Genomic DNA, 25,112 nt, shown 5'->3' with positions numbered 1-25,112 from the left:
TAATTTCTCGATCCTTCTCCGTAGTTAGAACAGGCAAGAAAAACATCATTAATCTGCAACAATTTGCTGAGATTACTGCTTTAACCTGAGCCAGGAGGGTGCAAAATAACACTAGAAGAATAGTGTTTGTCAAGAATAATGTTTGTGTAAAGTCAATGTTTTTGGTGGCTTTTTTTCCCCCCACTAAAGGGGGAGTGGGAGCCTTCTAGTCAAAATCTCCTACATCAAATTTCTCCAAGTCTGAATCACCAACACATTCAGCACTGGAAATTTTGTTGCAGCCAGCACAGGTTCACAGTCTATTGTGGTTACAGTGAAATGGGAGACTGAGTGATGGTGAAGTCAGTTTAAGAAAGTTCTATCCCGTGTCCCAGTTTGCCACCCTGTCAATTGTGACCACGCAACTGTACATCACACAATCCCAAATTATGTGAATCAGATAAAAAAGTATTTCCTTTAAAAAAAGTTAGTTATTTTTATCCTGGATCTTACTAGCAATGCCATTTGCAAAGCTACCCCAGGGGAAACTTAGAGGACTGAGATAAGGGTGAAATACCACATAAAATCAAATGGCCAGAGGCAAGCTTTTTAGCCTGGCTTGGCTTAACTGCTGTCAAACACACCATCTTCCTGTATCTTCAGGGCAGCTGACCTTTCAATAAGAAATAACACCAACAACTGAATTTTAACTCCACTACAATCACTTGTAACCTCTTCTATGGCCGGCAACTCCAAAGAAATCCAGTAAGAACATGTACCAACATCAGAAACGATTATTCTCTCTTGGGGTCCCATCAGCACACAATATAGTGCTTGGAGTGACTTTCAGCAACCTCGTTGCCTCAAATCAGCTCACTCTGCAACTTCAAAAATCCAAGTGTGAGCACAAGGGAGCAATACACTGCAAAGCAAGAGGGAAAAGCGAGTAGACCGTTCTTTCCAACTGTGCATGTGCTGGACTGAGTGACCACAGAACTACTGCCTGAAATACCCCAGTACGAAAATTTCTTCTTTCAGCGCAAAACAAAAGCTTAATTAACCTATTGTATACCACAGTTATCAGACAAAACAATCGTTGAACCAAGGAGTGACAAGAGAAAAGCTAAGTGAGTGAACGCCACTCAAAAGTAAAATCTAGCTTGACACTTCGGTTTAGTACGAAGGTGTCTGCATCCAAGATGGCATCACTTCAGATGCCAAAACAGTTTCACGTGCCCAAATCAGACTTTGCCAAGAATGAGTGAGAAAACCGAAACACCCTGTGCAAAGCCCCAACTACAAAGCAGTGCCTATCAAAGAACACCTCTCAAAGATATAAATCAGGAACAGTTCTCTTTGTACATCCGTGACAGCAGGAAGAATTCACACAAAGTACTCATTCAACATCCTATTAAAAAAGTTATATTCCCATGACTTAAAGGATATTTATGCATTAACACAAACCAAAGTGTTAAATGGAGGTAACTAGTTAAAATCTCTGCAAATACAATCTAGCAAAAGACAACATCATCTTTGAGCTTTACCTAAAACGGCCCTAGCCGATAAGACAGAAATAAAAATGCAATGGAAATCAGAGGATAAACACTGTCTAAAATTGAATTTCTTTTTCTTTTGAATTTTCCATTTAGCTATCTAAAGAACAGGGATGAAATCACCCTTCTCCCTCGGAACGCGGAGAGCCCGGGGCCGGTTCAATTATGTACGGATCACGCCGGGCTAAGTCTGGGGCTCTGACAGCCCTTCTGGGAGAGGGGGCAGGACCCGCACGGCGACCCTCCAGCACTATTTACCCGGCTGCTGCCGCTGTCTCCGTGCTCGCTGCCCCGGCGGCCCCGGGGCCCGCCGAGCCCCGCTCCTCCCGGCGGCGATGGCAACCTCCTGCTGCGGTGCGGCGACGGGGACCGGCGGCAGGGCCCGCGGTGTCCCGACGGGGAGCGGTGGCGGCGAAGCGGCGGCGGACGGGGCGAAGCGGAGCGCGGCGGCGAGGCGGCGGCGGCGGCGGGCAGCGGCGGGGGAGGCCGCCCGTGGCCCGGCCCCGGCCCCGATGTGCTGAAGCGGGAGACGCGGGACGCCGACGAGCCGCCCTCCTTCAGCCGGTGGGAGGAGGACGAGGATGAGGACGAGGGGCCGGAGCGGCCGCTGCTGGAGCGGTACATGATGGCGCCGGCGGCCCGGGGGTCCCGGCGGCTCCTCCGACCCGGCCCCCCGGGCGTGCGCGCCGCCGCCGGCCGCCCTGCGCGCTCCCGAGCCGGGCGGGGGCGGGGAGCCCGGGCCGGGCGGGGGCGGTACCTGGGGACGCCCGCACAAAATGGCGGCTGCCGGGCCCCCGTCACGTGTGGCTTGGCCGGGCGGGAGGCGGGAGCTGCTGCCGTGCTCGGCTGTCCCTCCTTCTGTCCCTTTCTATACGCTCAGTTCCCCAGCGACGGGGCACATTCGGCTTTGGTTGGTTTTTTTGTTGTTGTTGTTGTTTTGGGTTGTATATGTTGTTAGGGGCTTTTTTTTCCCCGCGCACTGTGCTGTGGAGCTGGTCAGGACGGGTGTTGTCCTGTTGTCCTCCAGCAGAAGTGTGTTTAGGAGCAGTCCTTGGCTGCTCGACGCGGCAGTGCTGAGGCTGAGCCTCCAGCTCAGAAAACTCCTGAACTAATTTCCGAGCTCTGTCTGCCAGGAGCAGGGATGACACGATAGGAAATGGCTTCCCGCCTTCTCCCTCTGCCCTGACCTGACCACCTGCCGCCGACCGCGCTTGGCGCGAGTGAGCGACTGCGGAGCTTCGATTCTCGTGAGAAGGCTGACACATTATCGTGCTTGATGCTCTGGGCTGTCTCCGGCGAGGAGGAGTGTTTTCGAGTAACTGAAAGGGGATAGCAGTGGAAAGAAGTGAAAGCAGAAGAATGAAGGTTCTCATAAAACTGTTCATTTCCAAAATTCCCGAGTTTCAGTATCTGGTTTACCGACGGGGAGAAGTTTCCAGCATTAGGTTTGTAATTTATTTTTAGCTAGACGACATGTGAGAGCTTGTATTTGAAGACCCAGTCAGTTTTTGCAGGCTTGGATGAAATTTTGTCTGTGCGTTTGGGAATGTGTTTGTTAGAACACAACACACCATTTGAAGCATACTATTTTTAAGTAGTCGCAACTAAGAGCAGTAGGCTGATGGATGGGGGTCTGTCTGATACTATAATAAGGTATTTCTGCTGGGAGTGGTTTAGTACAATTGTATTAAAACTAATTGACTGACATTTTCTGAGTGCATTGCTACACAGGCTCAGGAAGTGTGCTCAGTTACACCAATTGCCAAAATAAACACGATCTTTATAAAGACTCTTGTTACCACTGTCCACTCTTCCCCCTTCTGTCCTGAGGCTGACAATGTTTATCAGTAACCTTAATTCAATTGCAAGTATCCTGGGATGAGAATTTCATCTTGGAGGATGCTCAGCAGACTGCTTCCACTGGGAGCAAACCACAGTGGAGGTGGAGGCAATGGATGTTCAACCTGTTCCAGTTCACTACCCTAAGCAGCAGGCTCAGCAACACTCGGAGAGGCACAGAGCTGTGCCTTAATATAACTACAAAACTGATGTGTATGTAGCAATTTCCCCTCTATTTTTCTGATGTAGATTGCATCCAAGTAGTTTATTGCTATACGGAATATACTGTTATCCCAAATGTTTTCTGTTTCTTCATTAAAAGAGGAACCATGTTTTCATGCATTAGAGTCAGGTGTCCACATCAGTGTTCAGTTTCACCAACTGAAGTAAGTAAAAATAGCCAGGTAAGAGTGAGAAAATTGAGTTGTTTGGTTTTGGACATCTCTTCCATGCTGTTGCTTTCTTTACATCAGTTTTAAACCACAGTTTGGTTTCAAAGCAGTCAAGAGTAAAAAGCCACAAACCGAAAACCCAAGCAAATTCTCTTTATTTTTAATCAGTTTTACATAAAAGTTATGCATCTAATATCTAAAAATTTTGCAAAACCCCCAGAACTTGAATTTTTTTTCTGGCTTCCTTTTGCCTTACGTCTAAAGGAGATCTATAGGATGTGTTCTGATGGTCATAGATTTAAGAGGCAATTGGAAGGTGAAGGAATCCAGATACTGAAAATTAATGGAAGTTTGTTAAAACATTTTATTTATAAGTAAGTAAACTGCTTAAGCAGAAATGGTAAAAAGAAAGCAAATACCCTGTATGTTGTGGTGTTAAAAGAGTTCAGAAGAGAAAAATGCCAGTTGGAGACTGACTAGTGCTCATTAACATTTTGTGGCACCCTGTCATCTTACTGAGCATCACTTTACAATTACAATTTATAATTGCAATTTATAAGTACCTTTTGAACTAGCTGCCATGTCATCTTTTCAATCACATGCCTTGCTGAGCTAAGTTTTTAAGGGAACTGAGCATCCACAGTGGTATTCAGTTAAATTATTCCTAAAATCAGTACTGAAATCGGGGCTCGATGGTGCAGAGCAAATTTAGAGTCTTCACACCTTTGGAAGAGGAAGCAGTACAGTTTGTCTCAGGGATGGAAAAAATCAGGTGAGGTCCTTACCTGCTTTGCAGAGGTTGTTCTGACACTCCTGTGACTGGTGCTCCAGACTCTCACTGGACAGAAGATGTGACAGTCAGTCTGCTCTGCTCTAAGTTCAGCTCCTAAACTCCTCTTTGGAATTCCAAAGCTCATAACTGAACTTGCAGTTAGCTGCTGCTTGGAGGGAAGGGATTTGGATGTCTAGTTGGATGCTTAGGACAATGCTGTGGTAATAAGGTGTCTCTGAATTCTCATTAGGCCTCAAATGAGAAAGAGGGGGGGGGGCAAACACATTGAAAAAGAACAGAGTGAGAAAAGTTAGCAGTAGCTCATTATGAACAAATAATCACAATTAAGTTAATTCAGGTTGGACCATTGGGTTAAGAAGCAAAACAGTAACAGAGAAAAATGTAAAACCTTCATTATAATTTCTTCTTATGTCTGAGTCAAGACTAGATCCAGGGGCATGAGACAACAATGCAGCACTCCTGTAGTGTTAAATGGACAGGCTATGAGTAAGAACAAAGACAATTTCAGTGTTTTTATGACAGAATTGGTCTTCTCGTGAGAAGATGTAGTGGAAGATATTCCTGTCTTCTGAACTGGGCATTACTTTTTGCCTGGAAAACAGGGCACAGTATGTATCTTGTGTCTTCAGATCCAGGCAAACTGGCCTGCTCATGAAAAATTTTGGACTGAGACAAGTAATCAAGCCTTCCTTAGTCATGACATCGGGGAATTTGAGTATGGTCCAACTGATACCAGAGCCCTGGCTGAGAGCACAGAAAATGCATCCAAACAGGCAATTGCTTTCAGAGATTTTACATCTGTAATTACAAGGTTGAAATTTCTGAATTTAAAGCTTGTCTAGACTGGCTTCTGTTTCAGCTCAGTATTTACTTTTAGCTGGGAAGTGGAATGGGCATGCAGCCTACACTGATTCCCTGAGTTCTGGGAGGGGTGCTAAGTAATCTGTTAAAAAAGGATTTGTAAGAGAAGGGGGGGAAGCAGTCTCCCTTTGACAGATAGCACTTCCTCACTGGGGCTATATCAATCTAGAGCATTAACAGACTGGTTAATAGGCAATTAATAAAATCTGGCCTGCATGGCCTATGGAGGTGGATTAAATTAAACCTGATGTTGATAGGGTTTTTTTCTATTTTGAAGGCTTTGATTTTTTAATAAATGTCAGGTGTATGATTATTTATAGTGTTCAAGGTACTTTGTAAGCAACGTAGCACATATCTTAAATCAATCAAATACGTAGCAGTAACTGTCAAGGGCAGCAGTATTCAGGAGGAGGGGAAATAGCCAAAAGGAAGCCAAAAAGGAGGAACATCTACTTAAATTCTTGCTGTGCTCCTATTTAAATGTATTTAAATTTACAGGCAGCTTCCAGAACAGTTAGGGTAGATTGGTATTCTAGGGTTCCAAATAAACCCTCTTGGTGTTTATTTTCCCATATGAGTGTAGGTAATGCTTTCTGTACCAAAAGGAATCTGTGGCACCAGAAAGCTGTCCGTCTGTTGGTTGAAATGGAAAAGTTCATGCTTTTGAACCTGAAGTGGTTAGGAGAGATTAGCAAGCAGAATGCAGCACGAGAAAAAAAGAGGATGCTAGAACACAATGTGGTTGAATGGAAAAGCTCTGAGAGTGATTACTTCAAGGGAGAAAGGATGGTCTTTGGATACTTCTCTGGTATCTTATTAAGACAGGGAAGGTGGTTGTTTGGTTGAAATTTTTTGGTTTTTTTGTTATTGTTGTTTTGTTTTCCTTTGGAAATATATAAGACATCAGAACCATGAAATGTGAAATCCCATTCACTTGTGTGCACCTCAGTGCTCCAGCCTCACACATTCCCTATTTGCTGTTTTGAGAGTTTGCTGCCTTCACAACCTCTTCAGGAAAGTTAAGTCTAGAAACCTTTGGACAACCTGTGGAGAAAAAAGAGTAGACTGGCCAAATACACACAGTGTACAATGTCAGCATCCAGCTTGGTCACAAAAAGGCAGCTCTGACAAACAGGCAAAGATTGTTTTCAGGGATGTGAGAAAAGACAACAATTAACAACGAGATAGATATTTTTATATATATATAGAGAGAGAGAGGGAAAATGCACTCTTCTGTGCCTTTCAATTGTAACTATGTTTAGAGGGTACTATGGCCTCCAAACTCTTCTCTGCTGTTCTACAGCCCCTCAGCCAGATTACTCTTTTGTCTCAGATCAGAATGTTACTGATATTTTCCTTCCTCAGCACCCCACTGATAACACTTCTAAGCTCAGAGAATGCTTTATTATATCTCTGGTGAGCTGCATGTTGAAAGTAAACTTTTCTACCTGTGATGAGTTATTTACAGGGATATACTTATTTTCCCTGGCAAGAGAGTACTGAAGGAAGGTTTGGGACAGGGAAGCATTAAGAACTGGTATAAAAATCGCCAGTAGCAGCTGAAATTGCCAGGTGGTGTGGTGATGTTTACAGCACACTCCTGTTACTGAATAATAGTCCAGAGGGGATAAGGCTGGAGGTCCTCTCCATTTTGTTTTCTCTCAGTGGAAGGTTGAGCATCCACTCACACCCTCAATGCAACATGCTCTCACAGTAAAGACTTGAGCATCTTCTGTGGTGGCTGCTTTCATGGATGTGTTTATGCTCCAGACAGACATAGCCACTGAACACAATACAGGTGAGATGGAATGGGGTTTTTTAGATTGTATTATTCAGATGGTTGTGTTAGGTTAACATAATGGTCTTGCTGTGCACAGCCGTTACTGCACCAGGCCTGTTGTTGGCAAAGTGCTCTTGCAGTACTGTCGTCTGCCACAAGCAGAGAACGCTGTACCTGTGAAAGCACATTTATACCTGCACAGGTACTGCCTGGGCTATACCTGCCAGTGGTGACGTTTGGACACTAAAGCAGTCCATAAATATTCCTGGTCGATGCAGTGACTCCGCAACTCTGAAACGTGCGTCTAGTGCCTGTTGGGGTAAAACCCAAATATCATAGGAAAAGGAGTGGAGGGGTAAGGTCACCAGGAGGGAACTAGGGGAATTTTGTGAGAAATCACTTCTTTTTTCATGACTGGGGACTGATTTTTAGTTTGGGGGTCGGGTTTTTTTGAACCAGAAGACAGAAGTCTGAAGGAGCTGGGCGTGCTGAATTCGTTTACCTCGGCCTCCCGCTCCTGACCGAATCCCTTGCCGGCGCCCGCCCGGGCCGATGCCGGGGCTGCGGCGCGTCCTCCGGGCCCGCAGGGGGCGCGCGGGGCGGGCGCGGCGCTGAGCCGAGGTACGGCGGGCTGGGATGGCGGGGGGTGGTGCGGGAGCAGCCGGGGGTCCCGCCCGCCCCGGGCACGTGGCGGCCGCTCCGCCCGCCCCCGACCCGGCGAGCCGGTCCCAGGGCTGGCCCTGGCCCAGGGCTTTGCCAGGGGGGCCGGCGTGGCGGGCCCGTGTCCCCTGGCCCCGGTGCCTGAGTGCCCCCAGTGCCCAGCCCGTGGCGCTCAGCCGGGCCCGGGCTGGGGGTGGGATGGGCTGGGGCGAGCAGAAATCACTGCAAAGCCGAGGCCTGCCCAGGTGTGACTAGGTCCGCGGGGCGGCACTCAAAGGTGGCTGGTTACCTAGTCCGGTGTAGCTTGGAGGTGCCGCCTGCTTTTCAGGATGGACATCTGTATCCTCTCCTGCCATGCGGAGGGTGTTTAATGTAGCACGGTGTCTAAAGGCGTACCGGTGTGGCAAGTGTTGAGAACATGGAGATATGCTGGATAGGTTATTGTTCAAGCACCTCAAAATGTTTTTCAGACTGATCATTAGAAAGGTAAATACTTCCTTATACTAGTTTCAGAGGATAAACCTACCATGGGGAAAAAAATCAGCTGAAAATAAGCATAAAGCTTCCAATTCAGAGATCATTGAGGTCCCAGGGTGATTTTAGGGGAATCAGTAATGTAATGTATTTTAAACCGGAGCTTGATTGTTTTGTGAAGTAGATTATATGATAACAAGTGCACAGTGACAGGGTGTGGACTATGACCCAGGAAATTCTAGCTCTTTGTTATTTCTTGTCACAGTCCTTCTTGGGCCGGGGCTGTAGTTCTCCTTCTGTACCTCATGCTGTTTTTCTCTTTATCCTAGGACCTCCTGTCTCTCACGCTGAATTACCAGCGAAGGATGGAGAGCATCCTGGCTGGTTTGTGTGGGACCAGTCCAGAAGATCCACTCCCTGTGTGGGTTCATGGCAACGTTGGCCATTGCTTTAACCAACTGACATTAAATGTGATCCCTCATGTGATCCTTGCGGTGGTCAGTGCCTGCTTCCTTGGCACTCCAAGGTACGACAAGTGACTTGTCTAGCTCTTGATTATTATGCGGGACTGGAGGTGGGGGGGGAAAGGATGAAAATGATACTTCCCTGTAATGTGCTGAATATGTAGTTACGGAAGGGCAAAATATTATAATGCTAATATATTTGTCAGCATCTGTCCTAATTCAGAATATGGTGCACAGAAAGCAATCCAGAAAGAACAGAGGGAATAGTGAGCATAAAATCACAGAAAGTAATTAAAAATAATTTCAGTGAATGGGGATTGGGAAAACTGGGAGTATTCTGCAAGAGGATATAAATGCAATGTGGTAATAAGGGGTTCAGAGAAACCAAAAATTGCTTTGCTGTTTATCCTCTTCTGAAATTTTTAAACATGGTAGTGTTCAGTGTATAATAGTGGTAAGGGCGCGGTGCTGTCACCGCGGAGACCCGGGTTCGATTCCCGGTCAGGGCCACTCCCGGGCAGGTGGAGCTCGTTAGCCTTAAAGGCAACCCATCTATGTCCTAAGGACCTCGCTGCCACCACCGTCCAAGCTCGCTTGGCCCCGGCAGATGAACCTTAGGATTAAAGGGTGGGCTCAGTTCTGCGCACACTGTGTCTCACCTAAAAAATCCAATGCGCAGGTTGGAAGGTGTAAAGACCTTCCCCGGATCTTCGCTCGCGAAGACTGGCCATTATTATTATTATTAGTGTTCAGTGATAATGAAAGGCCACAAATGATAATGAACAAAGTGATAATGAAATGTTTTGTTGGGCAACAGGTTATAGACTTTACATACACAGCATCACTGAAACCAAGAGTGATAAAAATAATGTTTTTAGCCAAAATATCACACAGACAAGGAAATCAAGAATCAAAGAGGCAACACAGAGAATTTGATCATCCAGAATCTCTATGGAAGAGGTTAAATATACTTCTTTTTTGGTGTTAATCCTCGAGGATTGGAGCCTGATTTGACCACAAAATATCACAGTTTGCAAAGAAATTTCTCCAGAAAAAGGCTATTCTTTAGTTGCATCTGAATCTCTGGTATTGATCAGAATCTGGGGTATGTTGACCTAATGTAGTTTAGCAATGCTTACAACTCAGAAAAAGTTACAAATATAGGGAGGTGAATCCAGGAGGCTAAGTAAGAGTGAATCATAAACGAGGGAAAGAGGAAAGGAAGAAAGGCTAGTGCTGACTGAGAGGTGGTTGAATTTCAGCTCTAATTTTTTTCACTGCTCTTTCTTCCTCAAGGTCTGGCTCTGGTGTGCCTTGCAGGTCAGGCTGGGGATGCAGAATCGCCACCTCCTTCGTACTTGCTGGCCTGTTCCTTGCTGATACCATCCCAGCCACCATTTCCCAGCAGGAGCTGGGCCCTGTGTACCTGGAAGTGCTGGCCAATGGCACTGCTGCCCTGACGTGGCTTGTGCACGGCCTCGCTCTTCTCGTGCTCTGCAGGTCCTCTCACGGCTTTACCAGGGGCCCTGTGGCCCTACCTCTCCTCATCCTCTTACCCATACCTTCTTTCATCATCACACTGGTGTGGTACTGCCAAAGTGGGACAGCTTGGTCCCCTGCCCACCCTGCTGCCTCCTCCAGGTTCGCCATTCTCTGCCTGCAGCTGGTGTCTCTGCTTGCCTATATAGTCGGCTACCTCTTCCCCACCGCTGGCAGGCAAGACTTCCTCTCCATCAATAGTTCCTGGCAACAAGAGCAGCTCACCTCAGAGACAGGAATCCCAGTGCTTGATGAGCAGACAGTGGCAGAAGATGGTGAGAGCTGGCTCTCGCGCTTCTTTCACGTTTGGATGAACTCTCTTATGAAGCGTGGCTATCAGGGGAAGCTGAACCGGCCACAGGATGTGTATGTGCTTCCTCGCCAGCTCCAAGCTGCCAGGGTCTGTGATCGGTTTTACTTCTGCTGGCAGAAGAAGGCAGCTCTGCATCATGTAGAGGAGGAGACAGTGTCCCTTACCAGCCCAATCCTTGCTGGAGATGATGGGAGTAGCAATGCTCCGGACAGCTCACGCTGTGCCCAGAAGGCTGTGCAACTCTTTTCGGTCCTTCATGCGGCCTTTGGGCTTCGTTTCTACTCCCTTGGATTTCTCAAGCTGGCTGGCAACCTGCTGGGTTTTTCAGGTCCTCTGCTTCTGAACTCGCTGGTGAACTTCATGGAGTCACGGCAGGAGCCCCTGAGCCATGGGGTGCTCTATGCCCTTGGGCTCTTTGCTGGCACCTTCCTGAGTGCTCTCTTGCGGAACCAGTTCACCTATGAGATGAACAAGGTGACACTGATGGTACGGGCTGCCGTCATCTCTGCCATCTACCGCAAGGCTCTGCGTGTCAGCAGCACCAGCCTCACCCGCTTCACCGTGGGAGAAATTGTCAACTTCATGAGCACGGACACCAGTCGGTTGGTCAACTTCTGCCTCAGTTTCCACGAGGTGTGGAGCATGCCTTTCCAGTTTGCCATTACCCTCTACCTCCTCTACCAGCAAGTGGGGGTAGCCTTTTTGGGAGGCTTGGTCCTGTCACTGCTGCTTGTGCCCATCAACAAGATCTTAGCTAACTACATCTTGATGAACAGCAAGGAGATGCTGAAACACAAGGACGCACGGGTCAAGGTGAGGGGCAGCTACTGGCTCTCTGATTTTATTGCTGTATTTTTTCCTTGTTTATCTCATAATCTTTGCTTTTTGGCCACTCGTCATGATCCAAGGCAAATTAATTGAATCACAGCTGTTGGGAAAAATGCCAGAGGGGAAACACACACACAGAGGCACTTAGTTCAAAAGTGTTTCAGGGTGACGCTGTTTCACCAGTCATAAGATAGTGAACCTCTAATGCTTGTCTTGCCCCCTGGGCTAATTCAGGTTCCCTTGCAAGTTTCTTTTCCATGTGTAGTGGTTAAGGTAGGACTCCCACTTGCTTCCTCTAGAGATTCTTCCATACTATTGATCCACTAATGCCATGAATGGTAAAGTGGCTTGCAGTCTGGACTAAGGCAATTATCATAGATGTAATTTTATATTGGTCCAAGCTTGGCACTCTTAAGTCATCTTTTCTTCAGTTTTTCACATATTTGCAGTGCCATCTAGCATGTCAAGCATTTGATTCCCCCACCTTTTAGCATTGTATCTCTGAGAGGACACTGTTTTCACTTGCAATTTCTATCATGCTTTGGAAGCGTGAAATGTAAGTCAACTCGATGTCAGAACTGTTGGGAGCTTTAAAAATATTCATTTTCCCAACAGAAGGTGATCTAGTTGTATGTGATCATGCTGGACTTTCTCCAACTATTATAAGACTATTTTTCTGAGTGAACTCACTCGTTAGTTTCCTTTTGTGTTAGCCACAGGCACGTCGCATTGCTCTGCACGTGTTGACCTGAGAGCAGAAATGAGAAGACTGCATCCTCCAGGGACACCAGAGTTGCTGGAAGTGAGGCAGCCAGGCTCTGGGTACAAACTAGCTGTCAGGGCAGCACCAGGCCCGAGAGTCAGGTGTTGTTATCTCAAGGTACTGTCAGGTCTGCACAGGTAAATGATATCGCGATTGGAGCCATTAATTCCACATATCCCTTCACCTGTGTTGCACGTCTTTCAGTTGGAAAGTGGTGTAATATTCTGGCTTTTCCTGAGTCTTACACAGCACAGGTGGCTGAAGAAGCTGGTGAAATGAGTGAGTGCAAAGTTCCCAGTAGCTGCCACTCGAGTTTAAGTCTTTGTTAGCAATAAATGGTTCCTGGTATCTCTAGCCTGACCCTTAGCAGGAGACAACTGCACCCCTGGCCAAAGCCCAGGTGCCTGGCTGGTATTTGGTGCATAGGCAGGCACTGTTTGGTTGATGTGTTTTTTCCTCACTGCCTGCAGCTAATGACAGAGTTCCTATCTGGCATTCGTGTCATCAAGTATTACACCTGGGAGAAGCACTTTCGCACCAGGATAAACGCCTGCCGGGCTAAAGAGCTGCAGAAGTTACGGGCCATCAATTACCTGGATGCAGTGTGCGTGTACCTGTGGGCAGCTCTGCCTGTTGTTATCTCCATCGCCACCTTCGTCACCTATTCTCTTTTGGGTCACCAGCTCACTGCCACAAAGGTAAGTAGTAGGGAGAGTTCCCAACTTGTCTTGTGCAGAGCACAGTCTACAGTGGGGCTGCAGTCCTGAGGCATCTTCTCTGGGAAATAAACCCAACTTGTGACTCCCCATTGCTCGGCAGGCTCTCACTGGTGAAGCTGTAGGGAGGATACAAGATACAAGGGTGGTACCGGTTCCAACTCATGGCTGTTTGCTTACCCACGCAGGTGTTCACAGCATTGGCCCTTATTGGGATGCTTATTCTACCTCTCAACAGCTTTCCCTGGGTGTTATATGGGACCTTGGAAGCCAAAGTTTCTCTAGATCGAATCCAGCGTTTCCTTGAACTCATGGACCAGGACCTGGAAGCTTATTATGCCCTAGGTAATGGTGAAGGAAGCTGGTAGCTGGTAGGCTTGGGACCCTAGGCAGTGGACATTCAGAGCAGGGAGCTGAGGTGTGAGGCCCAGGGACAGTACTGGAGGCCAGCTGGCTGTCACCCTGTGATTCAAGGTGTTGTTAGAGGCAGAGTGAATACACTTCATTTCTGTGGAAAACAGGAGAGAAGGCTGTAACATTCCGCTTTATCAAGCATAAGCAACTGCTTGTCCCCACAGAGCCCTGCCATTAGTGTCCCAGTAGCAGCTGCTCTGTCCTCTGACACTGAAGCCATCAACAAACTTGTCTTAGGCAGGCAGAAAGGCTTGAGTGGCTGCCCCTCTCCTCATGCATCTCAACTCCCTTTCCTTCCTTCATTGCATTTTGCCAGCTCCCTGCCATTCTTTTACCTTCGGCAATAATAAAATCAGGTTATATCCTTACAGTGTCTCCCTGACACCTATGTGTGTCTGGTGGGAGCTGGAGACAGGAGGGTTGGAGGAAGGGAGGTGTAAATTTAAGGGCAAATCAATAGGCAAGAGTCTCATTTTGTGGTTGGGTCAGGGGCATCAGGGCAGTGCCATGTCTGTGGTTTCATGCATTTGGGAACAAAGCTGATAGTATTTGTGATGCCAGGTGCAATTTTCTGGCTTTCTCATAGCTGTGCAATGCTGTGCTGCTTTTCACTTGCAGATAGCCCTGCAGATACTGCTACTGCCATGGAAATGCGATGTGCAGCTTTCTCATGGGTGCCAGTTGAGGAGGAAAGCACCAGGCAGCCCTTATCCACAGGCACTCTGCAACTGCACATTGAGAACTTGTCAGTGAGAAAGGTGAGCAAGGACACAGGAGGTAACACAGAAGAATGGCAGTAAAGAGCCAAATAATGGAGCAGAGGTGGCATATTTGCATGTTTTCCTCATCTTAGGAGCTGTGCATCAAAATCTATTAGTCAAGAGGCACAGGACACATATCACATCTCAGAGCTGAGGGGTGCTAGAGGACACCCGGACATGGCTTGCAGACGAGATGAACTAGTTCCCTTTGCTTTCTACTGTCACTGCAGAAGAGGACTGGACAGGGAACAGAGCAGGGCTCTAGAGTTAACACTTTTTGCAAGTTTGTGTCCTGTCGTATCAGAAGTTTAATTTACTCAACAACTGTACCCAGCTCCACTCCTGAACCTGTGAGAGTGTCCTAGCAGTCAGCTTCCTTACAAGTCTAGATGTGGCTCAGGAAATCTGGACAATCTACCTTCTATCAGCACATCAGGTTGCTTCTTTTCATTTCCCTTTGCAGGGGATGCTCCTGGGGGTTGTTGGGAAGGTCGGCTCTGGCAAAAGCTCTCTGCTTGCAGCCATCACTGGGGAGCTCATTAAGTAAGTAGCCTAAAGATTTCTCCCTGCCTGGTCCTTCCATGCCACGGCAGGTGGGGACTGTCTGGTGCTATCCCTGTTTGTAGGCCATATTGATCTGCCAGCAGTTTTCCTTTGTTGCCCTTTCCACCCATTTCTGGTGTGCTTGCAGACAAGGTGGGCGAGTGTACGTTTGTGACCTGGAGCAAGGATTCGGTCTGGCCACACAGGAGCCTTGGATACAGTTTACCACTGTCCGTGAAAATATCCTTTTTGGGCGGGAATATGATGCCAGGCTGTATGAGGAGGTGGTGGAGGCCTGTGCCCTCTCCGAGGACTTGAATGTGAGTGCCTAAACTATAAACCTTCCTGGGCCTTCTTGCAGCTTTTGCATCCAGCCTGAGCTTCAATGGGAGCACTTCTTATCCTTTCATAGTATAGACTGTTTTTCCAATGTCCCAATCACACGGTGTTACTCTGATTACCAATCCCAGACCATTCCTGGTGTCCCCATAATTCTTTAAGGTGTGAAGTCATGCTGGTAGCAATTTGGATGTTTCTTCTGCTGCTGAGCCAAAAGCTTCTGATCTTTGAAAGCTCTTGATCCAAAAGCTGCTTGAGGAAAATAGTCGTTCTTGCAACAATTTTTGGGTTTTTCAGGCATAACCTATCAGTGGGGGGTTTTTTTGGGTTTTTTTTTTTTTTTTTCTTAATCAGAAGTTTCCTTGGGATCTGGAAGGGGCTTTAAGTCTGTGATACTCCTGTCAGTAATACACATATGCTAAATTTGAGGCTTATTCCTGTATTAGCCAGTAGACCTGGCTGTATATATGGTAGGAAACTGGCCTTCTCCTCCCAGTTTATAAGCCAATGCCTGATTTTCTCAAGTGCCAAGCACTGGCAGCTCCTGTTTGCTTTGGCAAGAGCTATGAATACTCAGTAAAGGCAAGATTTTTGAGATGTAGTAGAATATGCCTATGCTACCAAATCAAGAGGAAACTGTTTGTAGCCACTGAAACACTGTAGTTTTTACTGCTAAACTGTTTGGAAGGAGCCTGGCACGATTTTGATGCAGGCATAGCTCTTGCTGTTCCATAAAATTACCACGTGATTTTCTCAGACCAGAAGTTGCTCTCAGTGGGTAGTTCAGATGTGACCACCCTATTCTAGAGTGTAAGAGATTTTGGTTGCATACATTCTAAGCTTGCCAGTTGTCTGTAGAATCAGATATAGACTGTTCCATTGTTTAATTGTTGGTAAGGTGTCACCCTTAGGAATTACTGCCAGAGACTGGAGAGGGACCCCTGTGTCCTGGTTTTGGGTCCCCAGCAGTTTCCTGTCCTTTCTAAATGGATTTTCTTGAACATTTCAGATTTTACCAGCAGGTGATCAAACAGAGGTGGGTGAACATGGTGTGACACTCAGTGGGGGACAGAAGGCTCGAGTAGCCCTTGCCAGAGCCGTTTACCAGGTAAATAACACAGGAGTCATTGTGTGGCAGATCGTGCCCAATGCCAAGTCAGATATAAAGAGTCTGGAAGCACCCAGCTGTACAGGGAGCTCTGGCAGCATGTCTTAAAGCACATTGTGCTAGCCTAAAGGTGCTGTCAGGGTGCCACAAGGAGGCACTTGCACTTTAGAGCACTGCTTGCTCCAGTGGGGCCAGCAGCTGTATCCTTGTTATTTTTTTCTCCCTCTCAGGATAAAGAGCTTTACCTCCTTGATGATCCCCTGGCTGCTGTTGATGCAGACGTAGCCAACCATCTTATGCAGAAATGCATTCTTGGAGTTCTCAAGCACAAGACCAGGATCCTTTGTACCCACAGGACGGAGTTTTTGGAGAAGGCCGATGCCTTGTTGTTGATAGACAATGGCAGGATAGTTAAGATAGGTACACTGTCTGTCTTCTCAGGCATTCATTTGTGCTGGTATCTACAAATGGCTGGAGCAAAGGTGGATGTAAGGGATTAGGATTAACTAGTGGGGAACCCAGTGATGAAAGAACTTGAGGATGCTGCATGTGGGCAAAGATGGAGTGGAAGAGAATGTGCAGATGCACAGATAAAACAGGACAACCCTAGATGTGGGGAGCTGATAGGGCAGAAGGCCATAGCAGGTTGAATGGAGCAGGGCCTCCAAGGATGCACTTGCTGCATAATGGAAGGAATGTTATGAGATAAGAAAACTGGGTCAGCAGTGGGTAGCTGGCATCTGTTCCTCACAGATGCTGAAGCATTTGCATGTCTGTCTTTGCAGGCACGCCAGCTGATATCCTTCCACTTGTTGAAGCCTTCCCCAAGTGCAAGGATATGGACAAGAAGCAGAAGAATAAAGGTCTGTTCCTGGCGAGCTTGAGGGTGGCTGGGGCAGCACAGCTCAGCTGACCCCCCAGAGAGAACCTGTACCTGATGGCTGCTGGCCTTACAGCACCTTGCTCTGCTGTGGCAGTGCTAATCTGTGGGCAGTATGTACACAGAGGGATAGGAGGCCCACATATCATTGGGTATTGGTCTGGAGCAGTATTTGAACCTGTTGTTCCTCTTGTAGTCCAGCTCTGGATGAAGAACTGCCAGCATTAGTGCATCTGTCTTGAAAGAGGAGAGAGGAAGGAAGAAGAGTCTCCCTTACAGCCTAGACTTGATCTGTTCGCAGCAAGGAGCAGCTGCAGGAAGAACTTAACATTGCACTGACCTTTGCTTTTGCCTCCATTCCCACAGCCCCTGATGAACAGGGACAAGAAGAGGCCATAGAGACAGAGAAAGAAGAATCAAGCCAAAACAATCTCATTCAGAAGGAGGAAGAGAAGAAAGAAGGGGCAGTGGCATTCCAGGTGTACAAGGCATATTGTCTGGCAGTGGGCACCTGGTTGGCGTTATCGATCCTCTTCTCACTGTTCCTGATGCAAGGTGAAGCAGTGGCCCAGCAGCACGTTTCTTTTGACATTCCTGTCCTCTCATCTCATTCCCTCGTTCCATGGAGTCCAAGGGAAGGGAAGAGGCTCTAGGGGTTTAATCATTCTTCCTGTAGCAGGAAGACCCCTTTTCTCCAAATTAAAGTAGTTCAAGGAGCTACTTTAGTAAGGAGGGGGCACATGTGGGAACAGGATCTGGTGTCTCACTGCTGCAGTTGCATTACCTTTAGTGGTGCTCTGTTTCTGCTGCAGCTCGAGGCTGTTCCTTTGCTCCTGCTCTGCTACTAATAGGGAAGACTAGATTGGGCAATCCAAAAATTGTCCAGCAGCTTCTCCTTCAGTTTTTCTGCTTCATATTTGCTGATTTAAATGTTGAATTCCTTTTTATGTAGTCTGTCTTTCTCTGTAGCATCCAGAAATATCTCAGATTGGTGGCTGTCGTACTGGATCTCCAGCATATCCCAGACAGCAAATACCTCTGTGATGGTCTGTTCAGCTTCCCTGCCTTCCGCAGAGCTGCTTCTCTTCTCCATTGCTGGGCTTGTGTAAGTGAATCTGGTCTGGAGGTGCCAAATGAAGCTGGAAACACATCCATGTTTCCCTTAAGTGCATTTCCTGCGAAGATCCTTATTAAGAGCAGGGATAGATAAGCTGAGCACCTCGCTGCAGGGGATGTGTGTGGCTGCTTTGACAAAGAGAATCAAAATCTCTGACCTGATGAGGTGCCCAAAGGGCTTCTGCCTGGGGCTGATGGAAGACCCCTAGCTGCACAGTAATCAGAGTGTTTGTCCCAACGTTCCAAAGGGGTATCACAGGAGTATTGGGTTAAAGTATCCTGATTTCCCTTTGAGTGTGCTCCTGGGTTCTCATGCCCTGTCTGTGAGTTTACTTGCAGGGGGACCTTGGCAAACTCATAATCTTCCTCCTCCTTTGTTCTAGCTTCCCCATTCAAGCTCTGGACACCACTCCAGTCCCTTCCAATGGCTCAGTGGATGTGAATTTCTACCTGATCGTTTATGGGAGCATTGCAGGGGCCAACTCCCTCTTCACCATTTTTCGAGCGTTCCTGTTTGCTTATGGCACTCTCCGTGCTGCCACTGTCATTCACAACCGACTGCTCGAGAGGGCTCTAAAGGTAATGGGCAGAAAGTCCAGGGCAGGATGAGGCTCCTGCAAGCTGACATTCTTCTCATATCTGGAAATAAGGGTGTGGGAGGTAGATTAGAGTTTCTTCTGATATTGGCTGGTAGGCCTATATTCAAAAAGAACTGCACCACAGCCAGCACAAGCGGCTAATAAGCTGGAGTTCAAAATGTGCCCTGTTCGTTCCATGGAGGGGTGTTTTATGGCTGCCACCTGCATTTGTTCACTCATTAGGTGTAGATTTATAGGTAAGATAAGGACCAGTTGAGTCAAAGTAGCTTTTGCAGGATTGTAAACTCGGGTTCAGATGAGATTGGAAGAAGCCATTAAGCAAGATTTAGGGCTGATGCTATGTGTACAAGTTAACTTTATTTTTGGTTTTCCTTGGGTCCTCAGGCTAGGATTAGGATTAGAGGCAAGAATTGCCTCGCTGCTGGTGGGCCAGTATGGCATCTGAGTGACTGCTGTCTGGGTAGCTGTCTGACATTTGCTACAGAAAGGCTGCTTCCTTTTACCATGCAAACAGTGTGAGTTGTTTGGCTGCTAGTGGATGTGGGCTTTGGAAGCTGAGATTTCTGCCCCAGCTGAGGAAAGGAAGTAGGCTGTGGTGGCCATCCCTTTGTGGCCTTATGTGCTCCCCGTGGTGCAGCTCTCCTGCACTCTGTTCTGTGGCTGGATCTCACTGCAGTTCTTATTTTCTGGTTCCCTTGTTGCCAGGCCACGGTCGCCTTCTTTGACACCACACCAACAGGCCGGATCCTGAACCGCTTCTCCTCAGACCTGTACTGTGTGGATGACAACCTGCCATTTTTCCTCAACATCTTCCTGGCCGACATCTTCGGGCTCTTGGGCATACTAGTGATAATCAGCTACGGCCTCCCTTGGATTGGTCTGGTCTTACTCCCTCTGGCTGTGGTCTACTTCTCCATTCAGCACTATTACCGACACACGTCCCGGGAGCTCAAGCGCCTTTACAGTGTCACCCTGTCTCCCATTTACACTCACTTCTCAGAGACCCTCTCGGGACTAAGCAGCATCAGAGCCATGCGGGCAACACAGAGGTGAGTGGAAGGTGCAAGTGCCCAGGGAGACAGAGCTTTGGTTTTATAGGCCAGGGCCTTCCTGATGTGGAGCTGGTTATAAGGTGGCTGGAATGCCGTTGGTCTGGGGCAACAGAAATGGTGGTTGAGTGGTGCAAACCTCTGTTTTGTGCCTGACAGGTTTGAGTTGGAGAATCAGCTGCGCCTGGAGCAGAACCAGCGCTGCCTCTTTGCCAGCAACACAGCAATGGTGTGGCTGGACATCCGCTTGCAGATGATTGGGGTTGCTGTGGTTACTGCTGTTGCAGGAATTGCCATCATCCAGCACCAGAAACAACTGGGAAATCCAGGTAGACTGCCAGGGATTGATCTGTGTCCACTCCTAAGCTATGGCTGAGGGGTTCCTCCTCTCCTAGCCCAGAGCTGCACATTTTCCTACACTGGGGTAAGATCCAGAGCTCCTGTTCCTCTGCAAGTCACCCACAGTATAGTGCTTCAGCTCCTGTCTCTGCTCCTGTCGCCATTCTCAAGTGGAATCCCAGACTCCAGAGTCCTGACTTTTTCTTTGTGTTTTTTGTCTGTCCACCAAGATCCCAGCTCTTTCCCTGCCAGTAACATTCTTGCTTATGCTTTTGTCCTCACAGGACTTGTGGGCCTGGCACTCTCGTACTCCCTGTCTGTCACAAACCTTCTCTCAGACCTCATTTCCAGCTTCACTCAAACAGAGATCATGATGGTGAGTGTAGAGCGGACAGAGGAATACACTACAGACATCCCCATGGAGCCCCAGGATAGACTGGTCCAGGTAAAAGCTCAAATGTGTTCTCGGGGACTGACCCATCTTCTGGCTCTGTGCCCTGCCCTTTTTCCATGAGAAGATCAGAGGGTTCCAGTGAATGGGTGGAGGGCCCTCACCCACAGAAACCACCTTGATCATTCATCTTTTACCAGTACATCCCCTGGGAAGGATGAATCTCTGGCAGGAGTTGGTGGTGAAGGCTGGAATGATGGGAAGAAGTAGGGGAGCAGAACAGATGCTAGATGGCTGTGAGAGAAATGCAATCCCAGGAGCGAGCTGGAGTTGGAACTGGGCTGTGTGTTGGTTCTGCTCAGAAGCCAAGCAACCATCTGAAGGGAGGGAGGTGGCTTGGCCTGTGGGAAGGTGGGGCTGACACAGTCACTATCACGCCCTTTCTCACCTGGATATCCCTCTTAGGTTGCTGCTGACTGGCCAAGTCAGGGGCTTTTGGAGTTCCAGGAAGTGGTCCTGGCCTACAGAGTGGGCTTGCCTAATGCACTTGATGGTGTGAGCTTCACTGTTTATCCTGGAGAGAAGCTGGGGATTGTGGGTCGCACAGGATCTGGAAAATCCACCCTCTTCTTGGCCCTTTTCCGTATGGTGGAGCTGAAATCAGGCCGAATTCTCCTGGATGGTGTTGACAACCAGCTGGTGGGATTGGAGGAGCTGAGGTATGGAGGGCTGAGCAGAGTGAAGGGGAGCTGGCAGGGCCTGGAGGCTGAGAGCTGTCAGTGGTTGGATGCCAAAGTGAAGAGTGAGGAGTAAAGGACTCACTGTCAAGGCACCTTCTTGTCTGACTGTATGGCTGCTTCTTATGAGTTTGTGTTGTTTCTGAACAGCTGTGCTAAGGAAACCAGGCTGAATATATGACCTTTGTCTCTCTAAGATTTGTAGCAAGCTAAGACACCTCATGAGAAAGATAGCAGGCCTTTGCTTTTCTGCAGAACCCATCCTATGAGCCCTCAGCTCTCATTTGCTTGCAGATCTAGGCTGGCCATCATCCCCCAGGATCCATTTTTGTTCAGTGGCTCTATCCGAGAGAACCTGGACCCCCAGGGAAAACGGACAGATGCTGAGCTCCATGAAGTGCTGGAGCAGTGCCACCTGCGGGATGCTGTTACTCAGATGGGTGAGTCGGAACCCAGAGAGAAGCAGCTGATGAGCACTGGTGCTGGGAGAGGAGAGAAGGCCTTAGCTCAGGGAGCTGAGGAATAGGGTCCAGGTGGGTGCAGTAGAGAATGAGTTAGGTGAGGTCATATTAGAAACCAGCGTGGGAACAGGTCAGTGGGACCCAATGGCATTCACCTGATTTAGTGGCAAGGGACTAGCAGGTGATGGATTGGGTGGCAGAATCTTGCTGATGAGACCGGTCCTCAGTGGATGTTAGAGCAGTGCCTGAGAGGTAAGCAAGGCCTTAGTTCTAGGGGAGCATGGCATCTCTGTGCCAGATGGTTTGTCTAAGTGTAAAGGCTACTGTTCCCACGGCCTGGGCCTGAGCAGGATTGGGATTTTTTGAGTTACTGGGAAAACCTTGGACAGGGGGAGCTGTTTGGGGCCCTGTGCACCCTGTGCAGGTGGGGTGACTGCTGATCCTGACCCCTGCAGGTGGACTGGACAGCGAGCTGGGAGAGCAGGGAAAGAGTCTGTCTGTGGGACAGAGGCAGTTGGTGTGTCTGGCGAGGGCTCTCCTGACACAGGCCAAGGTGAGTGTCTTGCCTCTGTCACAGTGAGGGGGAGGGTGCTGCTGATGGCTGTCTGGAGACAGCAGAGGAGAGCACTGCAGAGTTGGGCGTGTGATGGCAACAGATCTCCTGTGCTAACCTTCTCAGGCTGTCTCTAGGCAGGGATTGAGGTCTCTGCTGTGGTACTTGGGACCTCCTGTCACTCTCTGTCCCTGGCAGGTGTTGTGCATTGATGAGGCCACAGCCAGTGTGGATCAGAAGACAGACCAGCTGCTGCAGCAGACCATCCGCCAGCGCTTCGCTGACAAAACTGTTCTGACGATTGCTCACAGGTATGGAGGACGCAGCACTCTGCACCTAAATTCATCCTACCACTCACAGGTGGAGGTGGTTGCACGTGCCATGCCTGGGGCTCGAGCTGAGCAGGGAGGCCTCTGTGATAAGGTTTTTCAAGTGCAAAGGCTAGACTTTGCCTGTTGCCTTTTCTGCTGGATGCTGGGAGTAACTGGATGTAAAAACGTTGCACCAAGAAATTGGTGTCAGCAAAGGGCAAAATGCTGCATCGTGTCACAGACTGCTCTTTCTGGGCACTGCCTACTGGGATCCGTGGAGTCGATGAATCAGGTCTTGTGGTTCTGCCAAATTAGGGCGAGGAGTAATGGAGAAGTAATCTTAGAGAAAGGAGCAGTGTGGAGACCGGGGGCAGGGGCGAGGCAGGGAGCTGGTGACTCCGGCTCAGTAGAGGGCACTGCAGGACAGCCGGTGGCGAAGGGCTGCAGCCAGCTCCTGGATAGTTCTGGTTTCCAAAATGCTGAGTTTTGGTCCCAGTCTGCACCCGATGCCAGTAAGACAGACATTGCCCAGGCAGGACAGGGCAACAGTGATTGCCCCATATCTGAGAGATTTAGTGTAAGAGTAGGGTCAGTGGATGGTTGCAGCTGGAGGGAGGAGGGCAAAACGTGAATACCGCAGAGAAGGGATGGAACAGCATTAGACAGTGTTTTCTTCTCCTACTCTTGCCAAGTGGAGGAGAATTTGGAGGAGGATTATGCAATTGTATGGAGGGTTTTTTCAAAGCACAGAGGTTTCCACAAAAATAAAAATCAAATGAGCAGGTGGCATGGGCTGGTGTCCTGCTGCACTGAAGTGGGAGTGATGGATGGCAGGCAGGGTGGGCTGGGCCTGGCAAGTGAATCAAATGGGTCTTGTTAAATACATCGTGTAGGAGGGAGGCAGAAGGGGTGTGAAGGGAATGTGGTTCCTACACTAGGGACATTATACATAAATAGAATAGAAGCACAAGGGCAGTGTGGGCTGAGGTGTGTGTTTGGGTTGGGTGTGGGGAGGCCACCTCTAATGGAGGAGTAATTAGAGAGGAGAACCAGCAGAGGAAGGAGTGGCAGAAGGCAAGGCAGCAAGACTGAGTTGAAGATAGCTCCAGTCCCTCTTACACTGGGATGAAGAGCAATAGAGGAGAGCAGTAAGGAGAGAGAGGTGATGATAGGGTTGTTTTGTACCCATAGGTCTTCCATGCCATTCAGCTTTGGGTGAACCATTAATTGGATCGGGGAAATCTAGGATGGGAAATGACTCTGTACTTGTCACTTGCCCCTCCAAGTCACTTCCAGTGTTGCAGCCTGCACTCTCTTGGGATGAATGTGTAACCAGAGTACTGAACTCCATAATGCTTTTTACCCGCTCAAATCCTGTGCAGTGTCTTCCTTGTGACCTGCAGCTTTATAGGGCTGTAGTTACACACTGAACAGTGCATGACTGTGCAAAGGCATTCCTGCTGCCCTGTCTTCCCCACACAGGGCCAGAGGTTGCTGCCCTGCTAGCAGTCTGGGCAGAACTGGGCACATATGCGTGCAGTGCGTCCTGTGGTTGGCAGTCTGGCAACCACAAATCCACTGATGGCGGTGGCATAAGCAAAGATGCCAGACTGCTAGGGAATGACAGCTGATGCACACGTGCGTTTCCACCGCCCTCAGGAGGTGGCAGGTGAGGAAAGGTAGTGGCAAACGGAAGCAACTCACTAGCCCCTGTGGGATTGGAGACATTTTGTGCAAAACCAGAATCAGGCATGCAGAACTTCTGTCTGTGTTCCTGGTGCCCTGCCGTGCCCAACAACTGGAAGGTATCACCGTGGTCTGCTGAGAGCTGACACGTTTCAGCAGTATGCAGGGCCTCTCTGGGGAGCTGAACTGCACTGTGACCTTGAGTGCAGAGGGAGATCTTCCACAGATCCTGGTGTTGGGCATGACTTGGGCCACCCTTAACAGCAGGGGAAGCAGTATCCAGAGTTTCTCTTCAGATCCACCAACACGTGTCCTGGCATTTGTTGTCCACAGGCTGAACACCATCTTGGACTCGGACCGTGTGCTGGTGATGCAAGCTGGGAGAGTGGCAGAGTTGGATTCACCCACTCGCTTAAGCCAGAAAGATGGCTCCTTGTTCCAGCACCTCCTGCACAGCAGGCAGCAATGACCTCCCTCCTGGGCTGAGACCAGGCAGCACTCCCAGCTCAGTGCCTGGCTTTCTTCTCAGCTCAGCCACCAGCCCTGTCCCTGCAGGGACAGGAGCTGCTGAGGTGAGGGAAGGACTTATTCCTGCCTGCAGATAGCAATTATTTGTCCTCTGGGACAGGAGCATGGCACTGTGGCCTTTCCTTTAATAGGGAACATGCGAACTGGTATTTAGAGTCATGCAAGCCTGGCTGGTGGGACACTGCTCCCTTCTAAGGCTCCCCTTTGAGATTACAGAGGGATTTTCTACTGACTGAAGAATCAGTAACTCCTTGTTTGAGACTTAGTCTCACATATGCAATGTAAAATAAAGTGGAAAGATCCTTGTGAAGCTCAGTTATTCAGGTCCTTGTCCCTTTTCCTC

The 25,112-nt window shown here is 48.6% G+C and overlaps 2 protein-coding genes across 6 annotated transcripts in view; one reads left to right on the top strand and one right to left on the bottom strand.

Annotated features, from left to right (window-relative positions):
* Positions 1 to 2,208, bottom strand: part of ZNF318 (zinc finger protein 318) — a 32,125-nt gene extending 29,917 nt beyond the window's left edge. For both annotated transcript variants that reach the window (XR_007628811.1, XM_050314288.1), the window contains exon 1: positions 1,791 to 2,208. Coding sequence is in view for 1 of the 2 variants with exons in the window: in XM_050314288.1 (XP_050170245.1) it covers positions 1,791 to 2,156 (366 nt within the window). In the remaining variant the exon portion in view is untranslated. The remainder of the gene's footprint in view (positions 1 to 1,790) is intronic.
* Positions 2,037 to 25,084, top strand: ABCC10 (ATP binding cassette subfamily C member 10). 4 transcript variants are annotated; one of them, XM_050314292.1, is made up of 22 exons: positions 2,037 to 2,150; positions 8,661 to 8,857; positions 10,092 to 11,460; positions 12,709 to 12,936; positions 13,143 to 13,299; positions 13,987 to 14,126; positions 14,593 to 14,672; positions 14,821 to 14,992; positions 16,021 to 16,119; positions 16,350 to 16,539; positions 16,905 to 16,982; positions 17,366 to 17,554; positions 17,969 to 18,104; positions 18,499 to 18,694; positions 19,420 to 19,763; positions 19,923 to 20,092; positions 20,387 to 20,547; positions 20,959 to 21,212; positions 21,525 to 21,670; positions 22,147 to 22,244; positions 22,443 to 22,555; positions 24,575 to 25,084. In XM_050314292.1, the coding sequence occupies exons 2-22, from the start codon at positions 8,697 to 8,699 to the stop codon at positions 24,708 to 24,710; spliced, it is 4,617 nt and encodes a 1,538-aa protein (XP_050170249.1). In that variant the 5' UTR covers positions 2,037 to 2,150; positions 8,661 to 8,696; the 3' UTR covers positions 24,711 to 25,084. The 4 variants fall into 4 exon arrangements, with proteins under 4 accessions (XP_050170249.1, XP_050170248.1, XP_050170247.1 ...); XM_050314291.1 differs by lacking the exon at positions 2,037 to 2,150 and adding an exon at positions 2,507 to 2,977; XM_050314290.1 differs by lacking the exon at positions 2,037 to 2,150 and adding an exon at positions 7,944 to 8,343.
* Positions 25,085 to 25,112: the final 28 nt, after the last annotated feature.

This window comes from Myiozetetes cayanensis, unplaced genomic scaffold (genome assembly GCF_022539395.1).
Source record: "Myiozetetes cayanensis isolate MyiCay16 unplaced genomic scaffold, myiCay2020 scf2-11, whole genome shotgun sequence".
In the NCBI taxonomy this organism is placed as follows: Eukaryota; Metazoa; Chordata; class Aves; order Passeriformes; family Tyrannidae; genus Myiozetetes; species Myiozetetes cayanensis.
Note: the sequence above shows the minus strand (reverse complement) of the source record. Positions and strands in the feature narration are given on the sequence as shown.